This window comes from Peromyscus maniculatus, chromosome 3 (genome assembly GCF_049852395.1).
Source record: "Peromyscus maniculatus bairdii isolate BWxNUB_F1_BW_parent chromosome 3, HU_Pman_BW_mat_3.1, whole genome shotgun sequence".
Taxonomy (NCBI): Eukaryota; Metazoa; Chordata; class Mammalia; order Rodentia; family Cricetidae; genus Peromyscus; species Peromyscus maniculatus.
This window is the reverse complement of record NC_134854.1, coordinates 74,933,028-74,949,705: the sequence shown is the minus strand read 5'-3', so window position 1 is coordinate 74,949,705 and position 16,678 is coordinate 74,933,028. Positions and strand designations below refer to the sequence as shown.

Sequence of the window (16,678 nt, the reverse complement as noted above, 5' to 3'; positions counted from 1 at the left end):
ATGGCACTAATAAAGTGTTTTAACTCTCTGCATCAATTTTGTTCTCTGAAAATATTTTACATCACAAGACTCTTCTTTGAGTTTCCTGTAAGCCTAATCCATCCTTCACTAGTAGACATGGGTTTAGTGTTTTTATATAAAAACTTTGGGGCCAGCAGGTGGTTTAATAGGAAAGGATGCTTGCCACTAAGCTAGCCAGTTCCCAGAACCCACCGCGTAGAAGGAAAGAACCAGCTCCCCTTAAGTTGTCCTTTGACCTCCACAAGCACGCCATGGCATGTACACCCCAATAAATAAATGAATATTCAAAAATTTATAATTTCTATTTAAACATTTTTTTTAAACAAAGATCGTCTTGGGGGTTGGGTCAATGGCTCAGTGGTTTAGAGCACTTGTTGCACTTACAGAGGACCTGGTTCAAAACCCACCACTTGGTGGTACACAGGTATCTGTAAGTCCAGTTCCACGGGATCTAGCACCAGGCATACACATGATGCACACATACACATGTAAGAAGAATGCTCATTGATATAATAAATTAAATAACCTTTTTCCCAGACAGGGTTTCTCTGTGTAGCCCTGGCTGTCCTGGATCTCACTCTGTCAACCAGGCTGGCCTTGAACTCACAGAGATCCTCCTGCCTCTCCCTCCCTAGTGCTGGTATTAAAGATGTGCACCACCACTGTCTGGTTAATTTTAAAAAAAATTTAATTGAAAAATATTCGTTAATAAAATAAATAAATCTAACAAACAAACAAATAGTATTTCACCCAATTATTTTGTACAATAAAGTCAAATACAAAGAGATTCTATTAAGACTGTGATGGCTTAGAGACCCACAGCTGGACAACATGCAGAATTTAAAAAGGGGCTTTGGAGTGCTCAGCCCTGAATGGACGTCTTTATCACACTCAGGGCTCAGGGAAGCGGGGCAGAAAGACGGTAAGAGCCACACATGGTGGATGACTGAAGGAAAGAGCATTTCCTAGACACATCAGGACCAATGCACTGATGAACTCATAGACTGTGGCAGCATGCAGAAGTTAGAGCCAGACCAAACACCACCAAGGGTGGGGGGAACTGGGTGCAAAGTCCCACCCTGGGCCAAGAAACTATTTGAAAATTGATAGCTTCTGGTAGATGGGCAAATCAGTGTTCTTCAGTGGAGTGACACTGTTATCAGCCATCGCTCCTGGGCAGTCCCCATGCTCAGGAGTAGTTGACTAACACAAACCAAACTCCAACTATATTTTCTAGTTTCCTTTTTCTTTTGTTTTTCAGAGAGAGAAAGAGCATGAAGTTGAAAGGAGATCCGGGAGAAGATGGACAACAGGAAAATTATGATAAAATATACTGTATGAAATTCTCAAAAAAATAAATAAAAATTTAAAAAACAAAAAAGGAGAGTGTGGTAGCTCATTTCAAGCTTGGTTAAAATCAGATGAATTCACTTAAACAAGAGAGAGATTTATTTGATTTTTAACCATGTACATGTGCCCATAGAGGCCAGAAGCATCAAATCCTCTTGGATCTGGGGTTCTAGCCAGTTCTGAGCTGCCTGATGCGGGTGCTGGGAACCTAACTCTGGTCCTCTGCAAGAGCAGAATACCCAGTTAATGGCTGAGCCATCTCTCCAGACCGTAGTTGAATATGCTTTCTTTGGGAAGTGAGTTGACATATTTTGTCTTAGCTAACAGAGTGGGTTCCACACCTAAAGCCTTCTGAGAGAGCGCAGTGGCAGTGGCAGTGGCAGGACTCAGGGATGCGGCATCAACAGCCTTCTGGCATTGAGAAAGCAGGGAGTCTGGCTGGCTCGCTTGCCTTGCTCCCCTAAAGCAGGCCATAAAAGAGTTCTCTGACGGTCCGCTAAAGTCCATCTTGAGCTGGAGAGGTGGCTTAGTGGTAAGAGCACTGGCTGCTTTCCCAGAGGACTAGGCTCAATTCCTAGCACCCATATGGTGGTTCACAACTGTTCCAGGGAATCCAGCGCCCTCTTTTGGTCTCCATGGGCACTATGCACTCATGTGGTGCATAGACATACAGGTAGGCAAAATACCCACACACATCAAGTGAATAATTTTTTTTAAAGGTTGGTTTTGAGATGCTCATCCCAGGGATATCTTTTCTGTGTCTGGAGGGAACATATGAAGATGTAGAGAAAAATGTGAACAAATGGGTCTTGCTGAGTCCCCGGCCCCAAATTTATGAATGTATTATAAAACCTTTGGTTTACCAGTCACACTTCTGCATGGCAGCCTAGAAAAACACAAAGATTTCCAAATTTCTGAAGACGTCTTATGTGACATAAAATTGACATTAAATGAATGTGTGTTTTAGTCTTGTTAGCCTTACAGAAGCCTTATCCTTCAGGCCTGCCACTGGGGAGGCAAATCCTGCTTTTTCTTTCCTACAGTTAGTATCTGGTTTCTTGAGTCCTGCAAATCCATTTCTGAGTCTCTTGGCATACTAGAAAAATAGATATAAGTTAATTTTCCCTTTATTTGGAGCTTAAACCAATTGTTAGTGCTCCAGGTTCAGAAAACACTACAGTTGGGCTTGTGAAGATTTTTTTTTTTTTTTTTTTTTTTAAATCAAATCCACACACAGAAACAAAGGAACAGACTCTGGACAACACAAACCATTCTGTCAGAAGGGATGAGAGAAAGAGCTATCAGGTGGCCAGTGGTGGCAGAGGCCGTCCATCAGGTTTCCTGTTTATACACGTTCTCTAGGATGTTGAGGCTGAGTGCTGGCATCAGCTCTGTTTAGAGTCTGCCGTTGCTCAGGAAGAAGAAAGGCACTCTGAGGCTGTGGCAGACAGCTAGCCAGCCTCTGATATCTACTCCTCCCCCTCCACTGGGATAGCACTTTGAGCGGTACGTGGGACCACCCTAAAAAAGCACTTTGCAGGATCTTTTGAGTTAGCATTGCCATATATCCCAGCTCTAACTTTTGAAATGTAAGTAGAACTGTCCCGTGGAAGCTTGAGACCCTTCCATAAGGTTCCAATTTTTGGAGCACGCTTGTGGTCTCTCTTCCTGGGCATTCTTCCATCTTCCTACTCAGAATATGGATCACCTTGGACAGTGAAACTGAAAGCTGGCATTATGAAAGAACCAAAGAGCTGGAGATTGCACAGGAATGTCCATACCAGTCCTGACTGCATACTTAAGACTCTAAAACATGAGTAAGAAGCTGGGTATGGTGGGACACTTCTGTGATTCCACCCCCAGAAAGCTGAGGCAGGAGGATTGAAAGTTCAAGACTATCCTAGGTACTTGATGAAACCCTGCTTTGGTCCACCCATCTTTTAAAAACATTATCCTGCTTACATCACCGTATTTGGGGCATTTTGTCATTTACAGGCACAGCTAACTCTAACGACTATAGTAACTTTAAGATTAACCGATTCCAGGGCTTGCTGTTAAGAGTCTGTCTCCAGACAACATACTGCTCTTGTAGAGAAGCCCAGCACACATTCTGGGCAGCTTATAATCACCTGTAATCCAGCTCTAGGGCATCTGACTCTCCTCTAGCACCTACACTCACATGCACAGAAACACTGCTCCTTCTTACATGAGCGCGCGCGCGCGCGCGCACACACACACACACACACACACACACACACACACACACAACACACACACAGCAAAATAAAAATGGACATAAATAGTAAGGCAGGCAAGATGTCTCATCAGGAGAGTGCTTGTCATGCAACCCTGACAACCTGCATTCAATCCCAGAACTTATGGCAAGAGGAGAGAACCTAAAAGTTGTCTCTGACATCTACAAGTGTCTCATGCTTGTACACACACACACACACACACACACACACACACACACACACACACACCTGAATTCACAACATATCACATACACTAATACATAAAAATAAAATTAAGGAAATATTGCAGTAAAAATGCAAAGTGAGGCCTAAATTCCTATCCCAGTTGAAGTTTCTGTCATTCTTTAATGAAAAGATCAATATGTAAATTATAGCTGATGCAAATCAGTGCCTGATGTGTTCCCAAGAGCGTGTGAAAAGCCGTTTTGCTGTGCATGATATCAAAACAGCACACTTGCCTACTTGATGACATTGAGCACTAGACAAAAGCTAGTGGGGGCAGAAAGTATTACTGCTACCAGCTAGCTAATTTTATTAAACATTAAAGCAAGCAAATTTTTATTCACTCTCTACATATTCAGTAGATGATCTCAGTCTTCTTAGCAAAACTCAGAACTTCCAATGGCAAGCCCTTCTACTTTCTAGTATCAAATTTCCAGACCCATCCTGTCTATCCTCATTTGGCTTCCTTTTCTGTGTTCCAAACCTGTGTCTCGCCCACCCCAGGGCAACTTTTCTATGTGTGCTTTGGATCTAGTAATTGTGTTTCAGGGAATCTGCAAGGTCGACTAGCCTGTCTCTTGTCTTCTTTATGGGATTATTCTATTTGTTCCTAAACTACCTTATTTTTCCTGAAGGGTCCTGCTACTAATCTCCTCTCCCTCTTCAGTCAGTACGCCTCAGTACTTGCCTGAGTGATTCTCTTTTTGGTACTTTTACAGCTGACCGCATGAACGAGGCTACAGGCTCCATAATTAATCAGGTTGAAGCCAAGTTCATTCTCCTCCATGTCAGTTTCCTCATAGAAGACCTCAACGTATCAAAACACGCCATAGTACTTTTGTAAAGTAAAAATCCTTATAATCAGGGTTTGTGTGTGCACACTTAGACATTAGCATATTTTTCAGAATTTTGTCTTCTGTATTTGTAGTTTTGAAACCATATATATATATATATATATATATATATATATATATATATAAAACTTAAAACTTAATGATGGCATTGTTGAATAGTTACACTAAAAAAAGTCATTCCTAACAGCCTTTGTTGAAACAACTTGTGTTTATATAAAGAGTTGACCAAGATTTCTTATGTTAGAAGTTAGCGTTTAGTTAGATAGAATCTATTGCGCTGGAAGTTAATAATACTATTTTAATAAAAGAGGAGGACATTGTAGAGAAACATTAAATGCTTCATATTGCAATTTATTTATCTATCTATTTATTTATTTATGTGTGCCATATTAGGGATTGCCCTGGGGCCTTGAATGCCAGGCAATCGTTGTACCGCTTACATCCCAAGCTCTGCATATTGACTGTTGCATGATTATGGGCTTCAGCAAAAAGAAATTGAATTTATTTATCCCACATAAGAAAAGACTTGAAAGTAAAGGGGGAAAAAGGTTATGCTTCTCACTCAAGCTCATCAGATGTATTTTAGGAGCAAACTTTCAATTACATGTTTTCAAATAACAATTTAACCCAGGCAGTGAGAACGGCTGCTTCATCTGAATTTTGTGATGATTTCTTGGTTTACTGTTGCTTAAAGCGATTACATAAAGGCACTAAGTTCACAAAACAATGGAAAAATGTAGTACAGAAAACTTCCAGTGGTGAGTCTCTACAGATGGAGCTTCCAGGATAGAAATAATGCAGGGGCCTATACATGTGTGATGAGGCACAGGGGTCACTGGGATTAACCTAACAGCTTTCATTTACCTGATGCACAACCGACTCTAGTGCCTTCTTTTAGGGGCACGAGTGAGAGACCGTGCTGTATTCAGAGGTTCTTACTACTGAAAGTCAACCATGGAAAAGAACATGCAATGAAAATCCAAAGGTCTTTGGCAGAGATGGATGATGAGCTCCACAAACAGCTGAGCCTTTTCACAGACGAAGCTTGGGTTGCTAGTAAGCATTTCACAGTACCACAGCATACTTCTTAGAGGCCTCCCAAACGGGCATTGCACAATTCAGTTTACCTTTTTTTTTCTTTTTTGGCTTGGGATATTTCTGAATTTCATCTAGAAAATTTTATTCTAAGTACAAATAAGAAAAAAAATGGAGCTACTTTGGCAATTGCTTTAGAATTTTAGAAATTATCAGGGAAATTAATCAAGATTAGGGTGATACAGTGTCTTAATAATTTTGATGTTGTCAAATAATATTCATTAGTGAAGCCAAAAGTTTATTGATGGTGGTGATGAAGTATTAGTTTAATGCTTGAAATTTTTCAATGATTTACACACATGAGTAAGTAAACAAGAGTCAAAAGCATTAGTATATTGTCTATAGTCTTATTAGCTACGATGGTGTGTGTGTGCACGCGTACACACACACACACCACACACACCACTAGCTAGCTCCTCGCTAATTATAGGGCTATTGAAGTCTGGCCCTTTGCACATGCTAGGCAAGCACTCTACCACTGAGCTGCATCCCCAGTTCCCACTCTCTTTACTTTTCGAGGAAGGGTTTCCCTAGTAACAGAGCCTGGCCTTATAGTTTTGATCTCTTGGCTCAGCCTCCTGAGTGGCCGGGATTATAGGCCTGGGCTAAAGTGTCATTTAGTCAGTATTGTGATTATATATGCTGGTTTATCAATGATTTAGATATACTGTTCAGCGTATAGACTTTTGCAAATGTGTATATTAGTTTTCTATTGCTGCTATAACAAACTGCCACAAGCCAGGCTGTGGTGGTGCATGGCTTTAATCCCAGCCCCTGTGAGACAGAGACAGGTAGATCTACACTAAGAAACCCTGTCTTGAAAAAACACCTCCCCCCCCAAAAAAAACCCAATTACCAGGAGCCTAGTAGCTTTAAAAAACAAACAAACATACAGATTTCTTTTCTGGAAACAAAAATCTACAGTGACTTTCATTGTTGAGCTAGGCCAAAGCTGAGCATCAGTGACTGCATTCTGTCTAAAAGTTCCAGGGGAAAGTTCTTTCCTTTGCCAGTTCTAGCTTCCAGGACCATCTGGAGTCCTTGGTTTGGGGTTCCTCCCTCCTATCTCAAAGCCATCCTTATAGCATCTTCAAGTTTCTGGGTCTCTGTTGTCCCATGTCTGGCTCTGACCTTCCCCCAGGCTCCTGGTCCTGGGAGTCAAGCATGCTAGGGAAGCATTCCGTACTAAGCCATAGCACTTAGCCTCTGCTTGCCTCTGTTTCCTTAGTGGTCCACCAGAATAATCTTCCTAGCTCTTGTCTGCACTTTCATTTCGGCACTGGCCTGTAATCTGAGCCACCAGGAGGCTGAGGCAGGAGGATCACAAGTTCAAGACTTGCCTGGGCTACAGAGTGAGTTCAAGGCCAGCTGGGGCAACTTAATGTGACTGTCTCAAAATAAAAGCTAAAAAGAGGGCTATGGATATATAGCTTGTCTAGCATGCATGAGGCCCTGGGTTCAATCCCCAGTGACCCCTGGAGACCACAAAGACAATTTAGTAGAAAAAAAGGGTAAAACTTGAAATTTTTATAATTATCTATTGACTTTAGATTATACTAGTGTTTCTCAGGTTGCCTTTGATGGACATTTTCTTTTCTTTTTGGTTAAACAGCTAAACTATCCTGACTGCTACATTTATAAAACACAGTATCAGATACCAAGGCAGCATCAAATGACTGTCAATATTTCTAAATACACTTGCTTTCACACTCACCTTCCCATGGAATGGTATCAGTCTGTGGATCCATCCCCGGCTACAGCCTCCACCTTGAGTAACACTGACACTGCCTTCCACCACAAGCCAAAGATGTGAGAATTTGAAGACTCTTACCTATAAACTGTGTGTAAAAGTTCGTGTATTTTACATTAGTTCTTTCTTCTTAAAGTTACGAAATGATATAAAGATGTTAGTTATTTCATGCCTGCCTTCTATTTGCGATTCTGTTTGTTTGTTTTTAATGGAGGGAGGGTACTGGGGCTTGAACCCAGGGCCTCCTAAATGTTAGGCAAGCACTCTCACCGAGCTACACCTTCATTGTGACGTGTCAAGTTTTAGACTGACATACCCAAATGACTGAAACTTTCTGTGACTGAAACTAAATCATGAAAAAACAATTACTAAAAAAAACAAGCGCACGCACGCACGCACCTTCACACATACATACTCCAAAACGGCAGAAGACATTTTCTGTTATCTGCTACAGGGAATTATTTCAAATATTAGCTAAGATTTATTCTTTCATGAAAAGTTGCATGCTTTTCTACTTTTTGAAATAAAAAATTTCCTTGAAAATGTTCCATATGTCTATGAGTTATTTTCCCCAGTGAGCACACAGTTATAGTTCATTAGTTTATAGTTTATTATAAAAATGAGGACTATCTTTATCTAATGTGTAGCAGTCAAGGACAGTGAGAGAATGCATGTTATTTGTGAATGACGCAGAAAGTCCCCTTTTGTATTCCAGCCAGTTAAAAGTTAAAAATAATGCATTTACCAACACTGCCTAAAAATATAAGACTAGTTTTTTTTTAATCTCTCTGCAAAAATTAAGATATCTGTTTAAAAGGTAAAATTAAATGCTCGTATATGTAAAATGAGCTGCCAGAAGAGAAATCAGGCTTGGGAGTTCCTGTTCTTGTTGATGCCATCTGAGTGAGGGAGCCTGGAGCTAGGGCCGAGGCAGAGAACTCACACAGGAAGGTCCTTGGTTTTCAGTACACACTGTGGCCTTTAGACTGCTGCACAAATGGACCAAGGCCAGTGAAGCATGCCAGCGAGAACTGCGCAGCTCCAGATTTCCTTCTTGATAACACTGATGTGCCTGGCACAGTCCTCATGTTGTGGATGCTGGCTAGGTGTCACCAGTACTGACTCTGTTACTGAAACCCAGACAGCTGGAACATTGAAGCAGCCACCCAACAGGGAGAAGATAGAGGGGAAGAACGGAGATTCAAGTTACTAAAGGAAGAGTGCCTTGCAAGCACGTTGATGGCAATGAAACTTGTATTCTGAAAGGGGATGGCAAAGATGTGATGGAAGGGATACAGGGGAGCAGGGTGGAGTTAAAAAATTAAATGGATATGGCCAGGTATGGTGGTGCATGCCTAAAATACCAGTATTGGCAAATCCAAGATAGGCCTGGATTATATGAGACCTTATCCTAAAAATAAACAAAGTTAGAGGGGTGTGAGAGGAAAATATGAAAGAGTTTCTGCGTGTAGTAACATCTGATGCAAATTACGGGCAAATACATAACGGGGTGCCTAAAGGCTGAGCTAAACATGCCTCCATGTGTTTCTGTTTTCTCTGTAGTGAAACAGAGAACTTAGTTGAGACTTTTAAATAATATTTGAGTTTATTCTTATTGGCCTTAGAGCAGTAATTTGTAAGGCCCTACTGTTTAATATTGACAACTTTGAAAGTCACTGAAAAAAATTAAATGGCAATTTAATGTTAACAGCTGCTTATGGTTATCAAATCCATCAAGACCCTTCATGAATATATTAACACAAACCCACTAAATTACTGTTGCTGTAGACAGCTTGGTATTTAAAAAATGCCTGGTAAGAATAAGGACACTGCAATAACAGGAAGGCCCTGGTCATGGCTCACGTTTTCTATTGACGTAGGGCAAGAAACTCCAGACCTGTTTCACTCACTTCATATTGCAGAATCTCTGCTGACTTAGCTATGAAGAGATCTCTGGAAATGTACTAGAAAATCTTGCTTGACCTAAATTCATGTTTTTTACTTATCACAATAAAGAAACAAAAATAAAATGCCCACAGACACCTTGCTGGCTTCACTGGGAGGCTTGGAGCCATTCTTTGGAAGAATCATATATTTAAACTACAAAATAGTGTCTCAGTTATCTTTTGTCCAAAGTTCCTTTTTTAAAAAAATTTGGTGATATTGGGGACTGAACCTAGGACCTCACATTTACTGGGCAATCTCTCTATCACTGAGTTATATCCCCAACCTTCTTTTTTTGCTTCTTATTTTAGGCAGCCAGAGCTGGTGCAAAACTTTGTAGCCCATGCTAGACAGTGTTACTAAGTGTCCAGTTTGGTGTTAAACTTTGTAGCCAACATAGGCCATGCATTTGCCATTCTTCTGTCCTGGTCTCTTTAAGTAGGTGGGATAATAGGCTGGGGGCTACCATGCCTGGCTTGCAGCACACACATTGCAAGTATCATAAGACATGGCTTCACAGACCAGGGTTTCTCATCTTAACCCTTAGTCTCAACGGGTAGAATTTCAGGGAGTGATGATCAAGGCTACCTTGAGGATAGGAGGGCTGGGGGAAATTTAAGTTACACAAGCAGCCTTGAATCCTTTATTGAAGGATAACTTCCTAACTCTGCGATGAATCTGAATAAAATATAATTTTCAAGGTCACCCATCATGCCTCTCAAGGTAAAAGCAGAGATTTGGATGAAAAGAATTAAAAGGGAGGGAAAAAATGTTTTCTGTGTTTTATATACTTGCTCGTGGTTCAAACTAACCTCATGAGCCAGAGCAGGAGCAAGCAGTCTGTGTGGAGAGGACTGCTCATTAAAGTTTAGATCATAATGAGGAAGTATTTCCTCTGCATGTCCTTAGTGAGCTGCAGGGGACTAAGACTAATGAGTGACAGAAAACAACACAGCTCTGAGTTCCAGGGAGAAGAGAACCCCAGTGTGTAAGACTGGAGTGAACTGGTTACTTTGCTTATCCACTGATAAAATGTTTTTAAAAGCAACTTAAACTGATTTATTTTGGACCAGTTCGAGAGGGTTACAGTTTATCACCGTGGGGGAGTGTGGCGGCTGTAGCTGATTGACACACATGGGCAGCTGGTTCCATTGTGTTGGTTGGGAAGTGGAGAGCCTGGGTAAGGATTCAGGCAGGGTTATCCCCTTCTAGCTCCTCCGCTATGGTCCTGTATCTGCCAGTTAGATCCCATGTCCAAAAGGCTCCACACTTTACAAAACAGCACCACAGGTTGAAGGACCAAATGTTCAAACACCGGAATCTGTGGGGATCTATTTCATATTCAAATCATAACAGGGAATGAGACAGTCATCTTCCAGGAAGACTAGATGTAATCAAGACTAAACATGTTCCTTTACTGAAAGTAGGCTTAATTAGGATTTGGTCTCAGAGCCAGTTAGAAGCAGGATAAAAGGCCAGAAGTAGATTGTCATCCAAACTGACCTCACAGCTAGGCTAGCAGAATGGCTCAGCTTTAGTGTTCAGCATGCATGAGGCTTTGTGTTAATAGTTGGTGAGGTGTGTGAGGGCTGAGAGTCTGGAAAGAGAGAGGAGGGTTACGACTGGGTAAGAGCCAACCCTGGCAGGTCAAGAACTGGGGAGAGGGCTCTCTCATCTTATTCCTAACTGACAGAATCCTAAAGACATAGAATGTCTTGGAACTCAAATCCAATCAATGTAAAACTGTTTATTCTCCTTATATTAAAATGATTATTCTAGACAGAAGAGGATCTGGGTACATATATATGCAAATGAGAGGGGCAGCAAATTGAATGGATGTGTTTGTTGTCTTGCTGTTGTAATAAACTATACTGAAAAGAGTAATAATTATGGTGTGGGCTGGGACTGCAGTGATAGAACATGTACCTAGCAAGCACTGGCTGTGACTTTGATCCGGCACAGACAACCCAAGAGAAAGAAAGCATAACATAAAAGCTCAGTCATGAGCTACTTCTACCAGAACTTTCTGGTTCTCGAGTTCAATGTCACATCTTTTAAGGGCAATAAATTCATATGAATTCCAATGGGAATATAATTTTTTCTTGTTTATTGCTACACAATGATAAACTCACATTATATTTAGAAACTTCAAATGGAAACAAAGATAATCTAGGAAACAAAACAAATCTTCGTTTCTAAACACCCTTCAGAAGCCATTACTAGGTGACTTGAAAGACAGGTTTAAGAGTTTTTCATGGGTTAAACTTAGAACTAAACACCAGCTCAGTTACTTCTTTTGTCTAAGAGTCTCAGCTTACATGAGCACAAGTCTGTCTTGGTTGCTCCAGCTCTTGGTTCTTGCTCTGGAAAAGCCAGTGGCTATATCAAAAGGGCATTCATCGCCCCCAAAGAGAAAGCCATGCTGTCAAGAACTAAGGCCTTTTTCCAGTGGCCAACGAGGAACCAAAGGTGCCAGCTGGCAGTCAGATCCTCTCAGCTACGGTCAAATCTGTGAATGACTGCCACTGAGCCTCATGAGAGATGCTGAGGCAGGATCATGTCAATCTGCTTGTGGATTCCTGGCCATCATAGCTGTGTAACAAAGTTGCTAACTTTTATTATGCAGAAATAAATAACAGCCTCTATGTCTCAGGATAATCTTTCTTCTACATGAAAGCTAAACAAAAATAAAGATGAGAGACAAAGAAAATGGTGTCTTGGCCGTTGTCAGCTTCCCTTGCGGGCACATCTAAATTCTTTGAGATAAAGGACTGTAGGCAGGTGTCAGCACTCCAGATTTATTTTGAAAGTCATAGAGAAGGGGGTTAGTTTTAGTTCTAGGGATGTATACTATTTTCTTTGAACTGGAGTATCTACTTCTGAGAAAACAAATCAAGAGAGTTTGTAAGAGGCTAGGGTTTTTCTGTGGAATGGGATAGGGGCCTCAACCTCTTTTGGGTTGAGATTTAAAGTTACATTTATTATTATTATTATTATCCTAATACAACTAAAGTATGAAAAGTATTATTTGATTTCTTTTCTAGTTGTTGTTATGAAAACATTTGAAGACAAGATAAATAAGAATCCATTTCTTTCACCTTCTCTTTATTTCTCTTTCCATCTTACAACCAATGCAGTAACTTTAGCAAGAAACACTAAAAATAACGGCATACACAAAGCATCGCCTAAGTGCATCCATCATAGACACAGACAAAACCTGTGTCTGAAAATGGTTTTCTAAATAGGAGAAGTGTGTTTCATACAGAAAGTCCATTTTCTGTTATTGCCTTTTTGATTTGGACTACTAGATGCTATACATTTTAGGGTAATTTTAACAGTTTCTTGTCTCTTGCTAACAAGAATGACTTGTCATAATGAGCAGTGCAGACACTGTCCATTTGATCTACTCTAGAGAGCTGTCTACTTGAAACAGAGCAAACTGCCTCAATTCCTTTGTGGAATGAGCTGAGTACAAATAAATAAGACAGAAAACTAAAAAAATGTGGTCAGTCTTATCTGAAGGCAACAAAGGGCAGGGACGTCCAGAGGCTCTTAATAAAAACAGTGACAGGACAGGGAATTACATGTGGAGAGTAAAGAGGGGATAATTTTTCCTAACATAAACTGTCCGCAGGATAGTTTCTTATTTAGGAAAGTGGATGATTTTGTAGTTTAATAACAGCTCTTACTTCTTTCAAGTCGGAAGATCGAAACTCACTTTTAACTTCACAAAAAAGAATTTTAATTGTCAGTACTTTTTAAAAATAATTTATCACATTGCTCATCTGGGTAGGAATTTTGCATTCCATTTTGGTTAAATAGACACTTTGAAGGTGTCTGTTTTGTTATTATTTTGTATGTTTTACTTCAATGTTTTTGTCTTTGCTGTTTTGTAAGACATGGACACCTAAATATCCTAATTTTTCCTTTTAAAATTAGTGTTTAGTACTGCCTCTTTGAGAATTACATAAATGTCATAGCACATTTGAGTATTAATTTTTATGAGTGGTATCTGAAAAAATACAGATATTTATTCATTTGGTGCTGGGAATTGTGCATGCTAAACACATGCTCTCAGCTATCCCCCAACACTGACATTTTTTGATGAAATATTAATAGAGCTATTATTCTATGTTAGGCTTAGGATTCCAGCTGGGGATGACATTTACTAAGAATTTTCCTCTGTAGGAATTAGGAAATAGTAGTAAAATGGTTCTTAAAATCGAATCTCAGCACACCTTATATTTATTTATTGGAGACTGTTTTCCATTTAATCAGAATCTCTGGGGTAGAACTTAAGAATCCACACTTTAGTTGTTTCTTTCTGTGATTCTAAGGCAGATTGAAGTATAACGAACATTGGTCTAAAGAAAGCTGGAGGGGGAAAAAAAAAGCTGGGCACAGCACATGCTGTGCTATCCCAGCACTCATGAGGTAGAAGCAGGCAGATCTCTAGGAGTTCAAGGCCAGCCTGCCTGGTCTACCTAGTGAGTTCCTAGGACAGCTAGAACTACATAGTGAGATCCTGTCTTGAAAACAAAACAAAACAAAATTTAAAGAAGAAGCTGGAGGGTACAAGAATAAGCAATTTACATTTTGATTGTAGCTTTGACACAATGTTCAGAGTACAACATTAGTACCTAGGAAAAATAAATGATAGCCACTGTCTCTACCAAGAGAAACAAGAGCAGTTAAGGTGATATTCACGTGTCATTTTGAAAACGATGTGCCAAAGGAAAGATGGGAGGTGCCACTTGGGGCATTTCAGTGGCACTGTTGCAAGCCTATATTGACCGAAGTGGACACTCCCAACGTTTTGCCTTGTCAGATTCTATCTGAAGACTCCTATTAGCAGCCTCTTCTGTATTCTAGAGTGACTCTGGTAGTTTCATTTTCTTTGATGACAAATATGTCTATACAATAGGTTGTAAGTAATTGTAAAGGTTAATGGCACTTGAATGTTATCATTTTAAACACACACACACACACACACACACACACACACACACACTTTAAAGACTCTAATGGAGCCAGAACTTGTCTTTTTGGGGTTTTAGAGTAAACCTGTATGATTTAAGGACAGAAGGCTTAGTCTTTGCTGACTAAATGAAAAATAATAGATTTTATAAATTCTTCTAATCACTACTAGCAATAAAAAAATACTTATAGGTGGACAGCGGTTCCGATGGATTACTAGTAGTATCAACTTAGCTTTTTGGTGTCTGCCCCAAAAGGATAATGTCTAGAACTTCTTCCCTCAGAGCAAGGGAAATCATTCTCTCCAAGAATAGGTAGAAGAGTAATGTCAGGGCCAATCAGAACGCTCCGCCGTTTTAGAAGTGGGACGCTCAGGAAGGACTGGCGGAAAAGGGGACTTGGTTACCTTCATTCAGACAAAGAAGGCCATGCTAGTGGCGGGGTGTGCGTGGAAACTTCCTGGTGGGTTACCAGACGAGGGGTTTAAACCTTGGTGGGAACGATAACTAATCAGATGGCCCCTTACCAGGGAAGCGTGAAGGCACTGCGGGGACGTTATTTTCCGGAATCCTGCAGAAAGAGTGAGGTGTGGCTGCGGTACCAGTACCAAAAATGGCGCGGACGCGCGTCAAGGCCCGGTCAGGTGACACGGCTCCAATCCGCTCCCTTCCCTCTGTGGCCCCGCCTCCAGCTCCCCACCCTGTGTGGGCGTGGCCTGCCCGGAGGTGATGTGGGCGTGGCCTGCCCGGAGGCGCTTTCTTTGGACATTGAGAAAGCATGGGCTACGCAAGCGCAGTCGGGCTCCAAGGCCGTTCTCCCCGCCCCCTCGCCCATGGTCCCGCCCCGTTCTCCCGGCCGGGGCAGGGCCAGGCGTCCAGCGACTGCTGGCTGGAGAGCCAGTGACTTCCTTGTTGTGAGTCCTCGGCCTCGTAGCTGTGCCCCGGCTCGCAGCCCCGCGGTGCTCACCCGGACAGCGAGCGCGAGTCCAGGTCCCAGCCACAACCATGCCCAACCCCAGCAGCACCTCCTCTCACGGTCCGATCCCTGAGGAAATTAGGAACCTGTTGGCAGGTAAAGAGCGGGAAGGGGGCGGTGACACTGGGGGCGGGGGCGCGGGACGGCGAGCCGGCAGGGACAGAAGCGCTCAGCCTTCACCTTCTGCTGGCCGTGGGGGGCGGGCCGAGTGAGGGGATCAGGGGCCGGGGTGTCGGGACGAGAAGGGAGTGGGCGTGTATGCTGAAATGTGCTGATCCTCCCAGGAGAGACGGAGAGTTGAGAGTTTCCTAAAGACCTGAATGGGAGGGCGGAAGCTGGCCAGCAAATGTTGATGGATGCATGTGTGAGACGTGCGAAGGTAGATAGATGTCCAAGCACGAGTTCCTGGGTGGTCAGGCCAGTAGGGGTGCAGCTGTTAGTTAGCAAAGAGACTGTAGGGCCGCAGGTGTTGGGAGGTAGGAAGTGGCAAGGTGATGTTTCCAACCCCCCGCCCCCCCATTTTCTTGAACAGTCAGGTCAAACATGTTTACATTTTTGAAGGGTGCCTGGTTTTCAAATGGCCACTGTCTTCAGCCTCAGTAACTATTAAAGGGCAAAAGGGAAGGATGTGTTAAAAGTCCTACTTCCTGTGTCATGTGATGAAAGAAGTTCATCATTGCACCCTCATCTTCCCCCTTACGGTTTTACGTTCCCATTTATAGGAACTCTGAGAAGTTGAAATGTGGTTCCTCAGTACTGTTACGAATCTGCTGTTAGGTCAGTAACGCACAGAGGTGTGTATTTCCACTTACGGATCAAGGGAAGCTCTATGGTTCTGCACAAAGTAGAAAACACGTCTTTTTAGAGTAGCACAAGACTTGCCCATCCTGGTGGTCTTGGATACCATCATGTATTTTGTCTTGTAGATGTCAGAATTAGTTTGGTTGTCTTTAAAATATTTCTTTCAGTGCTGATTATGGATAATTGAATTAGAAAGTTTCTCCTAGATGCTTACTTATGTTGTAAGTTGTGTATTTTAATTGCTAAAAAACAAGGTCATCGAAAATGTAACAGTTGGAACAATAATTTACTGTTGCAATAGTGTGAAAACAAGCATCATAATACCTTGTTAAACTGTTGGATTGTGTGCATCATGAATAGATCAAAAAATGCAAATATGTGTATGGATGCAGACTTGTGTTTGTATGAACATGATGCAGGGTGATGACAAACTA

At 41.6% G+C, this 16,678-nt stretch overlaps 2 protein-coding genes across 3 annotated transcripts in view; one reads left to right on the top strand and one right to left on the bottom strand.

Annotated features, from left to right (window-relative positions):
- Window positions 1-7,511: 7,511 nt before the first annotated feature.
- Window positions 7,512-15,502, bottom strand: LOC121827975 (uncharacterized). The gene is made up of 2 exons (XM_076566811.1): window positions 14,995-15,502; window positions 7,512-7,635 (listed from the first exon to the last, which is right to left on the bottom strand). Exon 1 carries the CDS (start codon window positions 15,472-15,474, stop codon window positions 15,097-15,099), a length of 378 nt encoding a protein of 125 aa, XP_076422926.1. The 5' UTR covers window positions 15,475-15,502; the 3' UTR covers window positions 7,512-7,635; window positions 14,995-15,096.
- Window positions 15,405-16,678, top strand: part of Skap2 (src kinase associated phosphoprotein 2) — a 161,326-nt gene continuing 160,052 nt past the window's right edge. Inside the window, exon 1 of one of the 2 annotated variants that reach the window (XM_006982200.4) lies at window positions 15,405-15,539. In XM_006982200.4, coding sequence (XP_006982262.3) covers window positions 15,473-15,539 — 67 coding nt within the window. In that variant the 5' untranslated portion in view covers window positions 15,405-15,472. Of the gene's footprint in view, window positions 15,540-15,644; window positions 15,823-16,678 lie in introns of those variants that run through there. The other variant, XM_076566810.1, reaches the window with a different exon arrangement.